The 11,755-nt window shown below is 39.7% G+C and overlaps 1 protein-coding gene across 1 annotated transcript; it reads left to right on the plus strand.

The window, feature by feature from the left end:
• Positions 1–8,422: 8,422 nt before the first annotated feature.
• On the plus strand, positions 8,423–10,823 carry elfn1a (extracellular leucine-rich repeat and fibronectin type III domain containing 1a). The gene has a single exon (XM_046041591.1). It carries the CDS (start codon positions 8,451–8,453, stop codon positions 10,821–10,823), a length of 2,373 nt encoding a protein of 790 aa, XP_045897547.1. The 5' UTR covers positions 8,423–8,450.
• The last annotated feature ends 932 nt before the right edge of the window (positions 10,824–11,755 follow it).

Raw genomic sequence — 11,755 nt, forward strand, 5'->3', positions numbered from 1 at the left:
AAAGAAAGCTGTTTTATCACAAATTTTGACAGCATCTTTGAAAATGCATACATTTTCTAAATATAAGATACCGATAAAGTTATTAACGTGAAAATATTGGCTCCCAGAAATCCTGTGAAATCCACCTGAATAGTGAGTTTTCCATAACTTCCTGTCACACTCAGGTCTGCAGAGTAGCTCCCACTTTAGTTCAATATGTCATGAGTCAGCAGCTAAAGACAATGCTGGCAGATGCTTTGGCTTGGAGGCCAAAATAACGTGTCAAGTTGATGGTCAGTTGATGGTCTGGAAAATTGCTTTTAAACCTTCAGGTGTTATTCCAAGTTGCATCTTACTCTCAAAACGTACAGAATTAAATTAATCTCTACTTTGCTCCTGTCCCTTTGATAAATGCTCTCTGTAGCCCAGTTGCTTTTTTCCCCTGTTTAGTATGCATCCTGGAGTTGAACTGTTATGGTTTTGTTATAGAATACAATACAGATCACAGCAATAATGTTAAAGAAAGAACAGTGGAAGGTGGAAGAGGACACACGTTTCTGCTTTCTTGTTTACTACTAACTATTGTGCCGGGATGTTTTAATTCCTCAGCAGTGTTTCACCGATCAGTGCAGTGTGATTCCACGCCATTCTCCATGGCTTATCATCTTTATAAGAGGTGTCACCCAAAGTAGAGCTTTTAGTTTTAATGAGATTTTTTGTTCTCGTCTAAGCTTGAATCGTACTAGGTCATGAGCCTGCTGAAGGACTCTTGATACACTGAAGAACAATAGAATGAGATATTGGGAATTTACAAGAGATGGCAGGGCAGTAAGTCATTTAAAGTTTTACAAAGTATGACACCTGTGTGGAATACCAAGTAGTAAGCGGGCTGAATGTAACTTTCGAATAGAACAAGAGGCAGTTTCAAATTCAAGATGCCTGTTCATATCTGTATCTGCCCAATCTTTGCACCCAAGGCCTTAATTATCCAAAAAGGATCTGTTATTTGACATTTAGCACTAATGTATCATCGGCATTAATTGAGATCAACCCACACTTCAGCAATACTTACTATCCTGATGCTAATTTGCAGCTAATTAGCAGGGACCAGTGCTAATTGGCAGCAAGATGATGTCATTTGTCCATTATTCATCTCGGCAACATTTTAAGAAATCTAGAATGTTTGATTATTTTCATTATTTTGCACAATAATGGTGTAAATGTATTTTTTTGGATTTGTTTTTCCTTCAACTATAATAGTAATGTCACAGGCCTCCAGCATGAGCTACCTGTGAATAGATGATATGTGAAGAAAAAGGCAACGTTAGTTCAGCAGGTAGTTGCATGACTTATGACACAATTTATCTCTTTTCGTCTTAAAAGAAATGTTCACAATAATCTTTCACTAACAAATTTCACAAATCACCATTGCAACACATGAGGTGTTCACATATTAAAGCCACTGAGATGACTGACTAAATACTCAAGTCTGCTGTTCAGTTAAACAGAAATAGTTGTTTAGTATTAGTTTAGTAAAAGTCATAAACAAATGTATACCACAACCAGCCAAAATGTAGTTTCAGTGGGTTTTAACGCTAGCCAGTCTGTCAACCATTTTACTGCAAAATCCCTGGCTGCTGCATGCTGAAGTGTCCTTGGGCAAGATACTGAACCCCGAATTGGCGGCTGTTCCGCCAGTGTATGAATGTGTGTGAATTTTAGTTTCTGTTTGAGCACTCAGGCTCAGTGTATAATGTGTGTGAATGGTGAATGCAGATGTAGTGTAAAAGCACTTTGATTGGTCGAAAAAGACTAGAAAGGTGATATACAAATACAGAGCATTTACATACATACAGCATAAATACATTTACAAACTATTTAGAACAAAACACACATTTTAAAAACACCTATGGTTATTTAACATCAACCAAATTTGTTGCTGCAATCAATATTACAACATGACTGTAGGCAAATGTCCTTGAGTGGTTGAGTGACCGTAAATTAACTACATTAACCATAACACTCACTCACTCACTCAAAAATGCTTATTCTTATTGCATTAACACAAACCTTAAGTAAAGAGTTTTGTTAAGGCACAGATGTGAAGGAGCTATATCAGTGACGATAAATAAAAATATTGACACTAAGGCAATTTTTGTCTCATTGTTTACACATTGGAGCTAGCAAGACTCCATTGCAGTGAGCAGGAAAATGAATTGAATTGAGTTTTTCGACCAAAGCAATTTTCTACATCAAAGTTCATCAAAACAATATCAAAATGGTTTAAAATGTGTGATGAGATAATACAAACTACAAAAACTGTTTTGTACAGGAAAAGGCAGAGACAGGACATATTAGTTGTGTTTGTGCAGTTAGCGAAGCCAACGTTAGGAACTAGTGCTCATTTTGCTTGATACCTTCCCTTCTGTTGGAACTGAGAACATGCACTTCAAGAAATTAAGCTTATATCAAAAGACACCTGAATCTGCACTTCCTTCCAGTTTCATTGAGCTTTATAGTGAGTTTCAGCACATTGTTTAACTGTCACATAAGTAAGCAAAGCTTTACTGTTTTGGTTCACACTCACTGCTCTCTTATCGTCGTGTTCAACTGCAGCAAGCAGCAGTTTTCAGCGATAAAGCTCTAAAAACCTACTGTATGTTACTTGCCCAGCACCACACAACAGACAGACACATTTAGTGACTGGCTGGTGAACATAGTGAAGCATTTAGCAATTAAAGAGCGAGATATTTCTAACGTCTAGATGTGCAAATAGGCAACTGTTTTCTAACAAATTCGCCATATCAACTTAAAAGGTGTTGTTGTATTTACAGCTTGTTTCCTGTTATTGCATGTTCAAATGTATGTTAAATTCCGTGAAATGTTCAAGTAATCTAAAATTTCAAGTGTTCAAATCCCATATATTATGTAACCTGAAATACAGCACCTTATCACTACATTTATCACTTTATCTCAGCCTTAGGAGGCCATATTGAAATAAAAAAAAAATGTGCTAAAAGCTCCTTCTGGCTCCATTTTCTATGAAGAAGCAAATCCAATTGTCATGTTGCAATAAAAGGCTTTGTCTGGAAAACAAATGAATTCAGTGCATAGGGTGGCATACAATACTCCTCACAGAAGAGATGGTTATACTAACTAAAAACTCCATCTGCCGAACTCCTGTCTGCATAAAAAGACACACCAAATCCAATAAGTATATCACTGAAGCCATAAAAAGTGCTGAACCTTTAGCAAACAGTGCTCAATGAAGACAGTACCATCAATTCTTTCCCAGGCAATATTCCTTGAGTAATTAATGTATGAGTTTAATATCCTCTGATATAACCCAAGCATATGTGCCCTTATTCTCCCTCTCTCCAAAGCAATTCAGTACTTCAATGAGCACAATGTTTTCCTTCCCCAAGAGAAGTAGTTCCATTTCAACTCAATTGATTCTCCACTTCTGGGTTCCCATCTTTACATTTTTTCATTCTTCCCAGCAAGAACTGCATGCATTTTCAATGACATCAAATAAAGGGCAGTCATTGGTATGGATGAGGAGGGTCCTCAGAGACTGAGACACCTTCACCGTCACAAAGCACAAGATAGGGAGCAAGGTGGCAAAACAAGAAAAAGCAAGGCCTCAAACTGTAAAAACAGATCCTTTGATATCACACTTTTGTAGACACTTGAAGATAGAACAGAGAAATATTCGTTTAGTATGCATGGTTAAATTGTTTGGACAGACACACTGGCAAACCGAAAGGGACTGAGAGGCTGAGATAGCCAGAGAGGGTGGAGAGGTGCAGTCTGGTGGGTTTGCATATAATATACGAGCTTCTGTCAAAGTTTGCCTTGAAGCACTGGCTCTTGTGGCTGAGCAGCACTCCTGAGGCTGTGTGAGAGAAGAAGTTTCTTTGCGTCACGTTAAAAGACTCCAGCCAGACACAGGGAAGCACTGCAAGTGCAAGCTTCCCCTTAAAAGTTCTATCCAACATGTCACTATCACCTACTATCACCTACTCCAATACAATGGCCAAAATAATGTATTAAAATTTTTTACAAAACATTCTGTTAATTAAAAACCCTTTCCAGGCCTGGAAAAAAAGTTTCAAAACTTTTCCAGGAATTTCATGACTGTGGGAACCCTATGTAGTCTTCTTTCATAAAACAGAACCAATGATTTACTGAGTAGAAGTGAAGTATGAAGAGGCCCTGAGCAACTGGAGCAGAAATTTACAAGACTGTGTTCGAATCATTCCTCAACAGCAGGGTTTCAATAGGTTTTCCACAGAAGAGGAAAAGAAAAAGAAAAGCCTTCATTACCCCGCATATAGCCAAAATGGAAAAGAGACTGTGGAATGGCTGCCTGTGTCTGATAGGGGAATATACTCAGCTCTGATGCCTTGGGTGTTCTGGCCTGCTGCACTCAGGGCTAGCACTGGACCATACAGATTGCTGCCATTATGGAAAGTGGGTCTGTGGTGGCGAATAGACCTAAGCTCTTATAAGGCAACATACAAGGCTGGATGCCTTAGGCTCAATTGAAGTTCTGAATATACAGTGTGATGAGATTTGCATGAAATCAAAGCACTAAAAATGTATTTTATTGTAGTTGGTTGCTTTGTTTATCCCCAAACAACTCAACACCCCCGGCTTTGTTTTTGTTGGCATATGCTGTGGATTCATTGGAAGTTAAGATATAGTGTTTGAAAGCAAAATCATGTCATGCAAAAGCTACAGTATAAAATATCAGTGTATGCATGATTGTGTATTTGTGTTTACTCTAACAAGGGGAACAACCCTGGCTGTAATTTATGCATGGTTTTTAGCAGCAAGGCAGTGAATTAGTTGGAGGCTCACTAGAGTTAGTCAATGTCGAAAAAACCCCACTGCCATTGAATTCTAAATGAGGGGCGACTTCCCAGCTTTAACTTAAACTTCCACTTAGCCGCTAAAAGATCTTGCACCAGTGCCACGCTGTGAGCAGGCGGAGGTCAGGTCAGATGAGCTCAGTCTCTGCCGTGCGGTATTTGTGATAAAGGTCAGAAACTGGAGAATAACAACAACACACCGTTTTTCTTTAAGATATCCTTTACCTTGCCAGATATTCTGCAGAGCTGTATTTTCCATATTCATTTCATGGAACATTTGATTTGGACCCTCTCTCCTCTCAGGGGGTTTGAGAGGGTTCTTTTCTTCAATGCTCCTCTGCCGATGCTCCTTTGTCATCATGAACATGGTTTTGTAATGGCAGCCTTTGGCATTATTTTGCCGTGTCCTCCACCACTGCATTTATTTCCCCTCTTTATCTGTACTTGAAAAGCTGACCAGTGCTTTTACTTAGTCATCTCAGCCCGATTACAGAATGCAATTAAAAACGGTTTCTATGCGCCAGAATTGCCCTCCATTTGTGTTTTAAAGTGTTGTCTTTTATGTGCCTTTGAACAAAAATGGGGCCATGCACTTTTAAGTGTGTATGGACACAGCCTTTCAGAAAGCTGTACTTGCACAGGACTAAAGTTCAGTGACAGGGTCAGTCCGCCCTCAGTTTTTTGTTATACTCACATTGCAATAAAATCTTCATGCTGACTGCCACTGAACAAAATATTAGAGCTGACTGAAAGTGGCTTTTACATACACCACACACACACACACTGTAGCAAAGCAGCTTGCTGTACTACCACATTTGCTAAAGAGTGGGAATGGGAAAGCAGAAATAGTGAATTGGCAATGAAGACTTGTCAGCTTCCTCGTTTACAGTAAATTTGTGGAATATAAAGCACAAATAGGCTAAACTATGAGCTATAGATTCACATATAATCTCACCCTCTAGGCCAACCCAAATCTATGTGAAACATACAAAGCCTGAGATTACAATACCAATGTGCCAGTGTATCTGTTTATCAGCACACAGTATTTCGTGTTGGAGATGATTCAGGGTTGGGATATTTTTTCCTGCTCTTTTTTTCTCCCAATAGCATGAGGTTGAATCATTCTGTTATTAGTTATTATTCTGTTAAAGCTCTCATGTAGTTTTACTGTAACATGAAGCATGCAGTTCTTATGTACTGTAGGCTTTTGTCATGTTTTAGGATTTGTTTGGGAATATTAAATGTGAAAAGCAGAGGGATTTGTTATTGGGTGATAGAGTGGCTCAGTGGTTAGCAGTGCCATCTCACTGCAAGCAGAATTTGGGATTGAATTCCTATTAGGTGGACCGAGGAAACCTAGGGATCATATACATTCATATACGCAACATCTCACAGTTTAGGTTCAGTTCCCTGTTCTGCATGTGTTTTATTTTCCTCAACTAAATCTTAACCATAGTTAAATTACCACGACCGTTCCCCAATATTAACTATACTGTAGTTGCCATGCACGGATATTGTAGAAAGGAAGATTTTTTAATTGTGTTGGGGTTTTTTGCAGAATCATCCAAAGTCCCATTCCGTTTAGGGTCAAACAAAGGAGACAAAATCAGTGATTATGTTTAAGTGCACACACTTGTATCCCCAACTTGATGTGTGATGAGGAAAACCACAATACTCATGTGATTGCAATGTGATAAACTCAGAGAAAGGTCAAATGACAGCAGGAATGGTCTTTGGGGCCACGATGGCCAATTTCAACTTGAAGTATATTCTATCTGCCATAAACTGTCACATTTATTCTAGTCTTACAGTGACTGTCCCTGTTGTGTAGAGTCATGCTCTATAACACACAAAAGCACCTTCTGTTTCTACACGGACATCATTCAACCTGTAATTGAGTATAAACATCCTCTTTGCTGCATGCTAAAATCAATTTCAACAAATTGCTTCAAAATACATATTATTACTGGTGGCCGGTCATTCAACCACTACTTCATAACTGTGCAGCAAGCAGCATGTTTTTTTTTTTATTTCCCTGTCAGCAGCATTTCATTGACCCTTCCACAATTAAATGCTGCAATGAAGGCTGTAATAATGAGTGACTTGGCGTTGTAATAGTGAGGTTGCGCTCTGAATCCATCTACTGAAAGGAGATCTAATCTCTTATTTCTACACTTTAAAGCAACACTATGTAGATTTTGACAGACAAATAGCAAAGTCATTCTTTCACAAATTAAAAGTTTAACACATAAGCATTAACACACACCCCTGCTAACTTCAATACACTTTTATTTGCTGCAGCCTTAATACTTAGGAGCAGTAGTTTATGGTGGCAAATGTTCGCTAATGTTTGCAAACTTTTGATAAATACTGTTCTGCAATTGACATGAAAGAGTCAGTTTGCTGACTTTGACTCTTCTCTACTCCACTTTTAGTAGCATTTAACATTATCCGGTGGCCTATTCCAACCATTTAGAAGTCCATTAACTGGTATTGTGTTATTATATGAAACTGCACAAACAGTAAAACCATATGGAGTATTTGAAAGCAAACCAAGTGCTTGTACGGATATCATATACTGCAATTTGTATTTGAGACATAAGATTAAAAAGCATGAAAAAAAGAAAATAATTATTTGGGGATTTTTTTCTGTAGTGGCCGCTACAGTAGATTAGGCAGAAAGGGCTGTTGTTCCAATTTGTACAACCATGGCTTGTCTCCCTTTGCAAAAGATCTTAATTTAATTTAGCGCGACCCAGTAATCACACCTTCAGCACAATTTCCCTCCTTTCCCTTGCTCAAAATGATTTTAATTTATGCATGAATGTTTTCAGAGGAAAATCCTTACATTGATCCAAAGTGCCATTACATGTCGTGTTGGATAATTGATTTAATGCAGCTTCTTAACATTGGCCTCTCTCAGTTGCATCTCACAGTCCTGAGATTAATGGTGTGCAAACAGGGACCCTGCTTTTCCCAACCTGTCAAGTGGTAATTGGCCAACAGCTTCCTTAAATTGCAGTCTGCCACAGGGACTGCAAACACGTCTTAAATTGTGTACAAAAGAATTAGTGGGGCATGACCAAGGAGAGCCTGCAGTAAACATGAATCCTAGGCTTTGAGTCTAACATTTCAATACCACCATATGCATTTATAAGTACATTTGTTGTTTTGATATAATGTAATTAATGTCAGCTATGTGTTCTTTTGTTTATATTGCAGGTTATTCCTCCGTGCACATGAGGGAGATGCAGAAAGGACAGTGGCAGAAACAATAAGATGAGATCATTTAATGATGGTAACCTTTAAGGAGAAAAGCACAAGCCAACCTGAGGTTGTGAAATCTCTTTTAAGCATCACCACAAGCTCGCTGCAGACAAACCTCAATGACAGAAACTCAGTATAAGGGCAGATACTCAACATTTTTCTGATTGGTATATGGGGACAAACCAGCCATCAATGAAGAGGAGACAAATAAAAGGCTTTTTTCTGGCCCTGAGAACAGTTGAACATCCAGCTGATTTTCCAACAGGATCGTCTTGGCTGTACTGAAATCACAGCGGTATCACCCTCCTCTCATTTGTTTTGGAGCAGCACATGACTCTAAGAGAAGCACCAATGGCCTGCAGCTTAGGCATGGTGACGAGTGCCTTGTTTTGGTCTGTAGCCATTGTATATTTGACTCATATTGGCAAAGTCAGTGGAGACTGCTGGTTAATTGAGGGTGAAAAGGGCTTTGTGTGGCTTGCAATTTGCAGCCAAAACCAACCACCTTATGAGGCCATCCCACAGCATATCAACAGCACCATTGTGGACCTTCGTCTGAATGAAAACAAAATCAAAAGTATCCAATATTCTGCCCTTAGTCGCTTTGCCAACTTGACCTACCTGAACCTGACAAAGAATGAAATCTCCTACATAGAGGATGGCGCCTTTTCTGCTCAGTTTAACTTACAAGTCCTTCAAATGGGCTTCAACAAGTTGCGGAACCTGACAGAGGGGATCCTCCGGGGTTTAGGAAAGCTGCAGTACCTCTACCTCCAGGCAAACCTGATTGAGACTGTGACACCCAATGCCTTTTGGGAATGCCCCAACATTGAGAACATTGACCTCTCCATGAACCGAATACAGCAGTTAGACGGGTCCACGTTTACCAGTTTGACTAAACTGACCACCTGCGAGCTGTACACCAACCCTTTCAACTGCTCGTGTGAATTACTTGGTTTTGTCAAATGGCTCTCAGTTTTCCCTAACAGGACGAATGAGCGGATGGTCTGCGACTCCCCACCTGGCGTCTCTGGTTATAGTTTACTGAGCCAGAATCCTAACAATCCAACATATCGAAATGCGCTTCACATGCTCACAACTGTATGCACTGATGACTATGTGACACCATTTATTCCTGTACCCACTGAGCCCACAACACCCCCACCGGACTTGACACTTTGTGGGCTGGAAGATTGTCCCTCAGGCACAGAACCAGAAGACATTACTATCAGTACAACATACAATGATGTGGAAGTAAACCCCCTGATGAAACTGAAGCAAGTATCGAATACAGGTGCCACCATCACAGTTCAGATTCCTCATCCATACAAGAAGATGTACATCCTGGTTCTGTACAACAACAGCTTTTTCACCGATATTCAAAACCTGAAAGATATAAAGGAGGACATTGAACTAAAAAACCTTAAACCCCACACTAACTACACATACTGTGTTGCTTCGATACGTAATTCTCTTAGACACAACCACACTTGTCTGACAATCACTACTGGCCCTTGGAATGGAAAGGATAGAGTTGTAAACAATGCAACTGCTACTCACTACATTATGACAATTTTAGGCTGCCTCTTTAGCATGGTTATTTTTCTAGGTGTGGTCTACTATTGCTTGCGAAGAAAGCGTCAGCAAGATGAAAAGCACAAAAAAGCAGGTAGCCTGAAGAAAAATATAATGGAACTCAAATATGGACAAGAACTGGAGGGAGGGACTATTTCTCGAATGTCACAGAAGCAGTTGTTGGCCGGAGAGAGCATGGCACGTATGCCGTATTTACCATCTGCAGGTGAAATGGAGCAGTACAAATTTCAAGAGATAAGTGATACACCTAAAATGATGAAAGGCAATTACATGGATGTGCGAAGCGTGGACCACCATGAACGCAGAGAGTGTGACATAGGAATGGCTGGAAATAGCCAGGGGTCGGTGGCAGAGATTTCCACCATTGCCAAAGAGGTGGATAAAGTCAATCAGATAATTAACAACTGTATAGACGCTCTAAAGTCAGAATCCACCTCTTTCCAAGGGGTGAAATCTGGAGCAGTGTCCACTGCAGAGCCCCAGCTCGTACTAATATCAGAACACCCACAGAGTAAATCTGGCCTTCTGTCCCCAGTGTATAAGGACAGCTACCACCATTCTCTGCAGAGGCATCGGACCTCTGATGTCTCGCCAAAGAGGCCCAGCACTGCCACAGGAGGGCCCATGCGAAGCCCCAGGCCTTATCGCTCTGAATCCAAGTACATAGAGAAAGCCTCCCCAACAGGAGAGACTCTCCTCACAGTAACACCTGCTGCCGCCATCCTGAGGGCTGAGGCTGAGAAGATGCGTCAATACAGTGACCACCGGCACTCATATCCTGATGCTCAGATAGAGGAGCTTGAAGGACCTGATGGCCACAAGTCCTCCATGTTGGAGCCTCTTACTCACTCCCGCTCCAGAGACTTAGCATATTCCCAGCTGCCATCTCAGTATCACAATCTAAGCTACTCCTCCAGTCCCGAATACTACTGCAAACCATCACACAGTATCTGGGAGCGATTTAAACTCCACCGGAAACGGCACAAAGATGACGAGTACATGGCTGCAGGCCATGCACTGCGTAAGAAAGTCCAGTTTGCAAAGGATGAGGACTTGCATGATATTTTAGACTACTGGAAAGGTGTATCAGCCCAACATAAATCATAACCTCTTTAGGTGTTTTTAAAAATGGACCACACATTGCAGAAATGACACAAGAACCTTGTCTGACAATTGAATCAATGGATACTTCCATATTATAATCAACTACTCCCTCATATGTATCACGTTCTCTTTTAACTGTGAGGAAAATGGGGTCAAGATTCTTTAAATTTGTCTTATTATGTAAATCATTCATTGGGAAAACTTTTATCTATTAAAGGTAAAATATATATTACAAATTAATAATATATGTTACAATGGATTATAGGTTTTTGGGTATCGCATGGCCAAGTCCTGTGACAGTGGATTTGCTGTTGTGTAATATGAAACTATTATATGAAGATATGTCAACTGAAACCTCAATATTTTTTTGAGGAACTACTTGGACCCTTCATTCAAAAAGAACTTTTTTTCTTCCCTACCTGCATATATTTAATTCAGTAAAACTATGTACAGATATGGGTTTCTATATTTGCAATGTTTGCTGTGTAAATGGAAAAGTATTAGTGGATTATTCAGGTTTATCAAACGGAGCGCTGTTCATTTAGAATAACTTGTGGCTGAAGAACAGCATGTCCATCTTTAAACCTGTCAGATCATTTGTCATTTTAACCTTCACCGCCTGTTTTTTAAATTTTTTTTAAGCTTTTACATGCATTTACAAGATACAGATGGATTCAGTTTTTATGTCCCCTTAATCACACAAAGCAGTATTCACTGGATGGAATCTGATAGACTTCATACAGGCAAGATGCAGTATATTACATGCTGTAATGAAGGTCTCAGTCATCAGTTTCATAAACCATCATTTGTATCTTTAGTACCAAAGTAGAAAAAGCTGAAATGTTTACAATATTTCTGCACAGTCTGGAAATCGTATGAACATAGAGCAGCAGGTCCATGTTGACTTTCTTTCTTTTTTATTGTATCAGTTATCT

Source organism: Micropterus dolomieu, linkage group LG02 (assembly GCF_021292245.1).
Source record: "Micropterus dolomieu isolate WLL.071019.BEF.003 ecotype Adirondacks linkage group LG02, ASM2129224v1, whole genome shotgun sequence".
In the NCBI taxonomy this organism is placed as follows: domain Eukaryota; kingdom Metazoa; phylum Chordata; class Actinopteri; order Centrarchiformes; family Centrarchidae; genus Micropterus; species Micropterus dolomieu.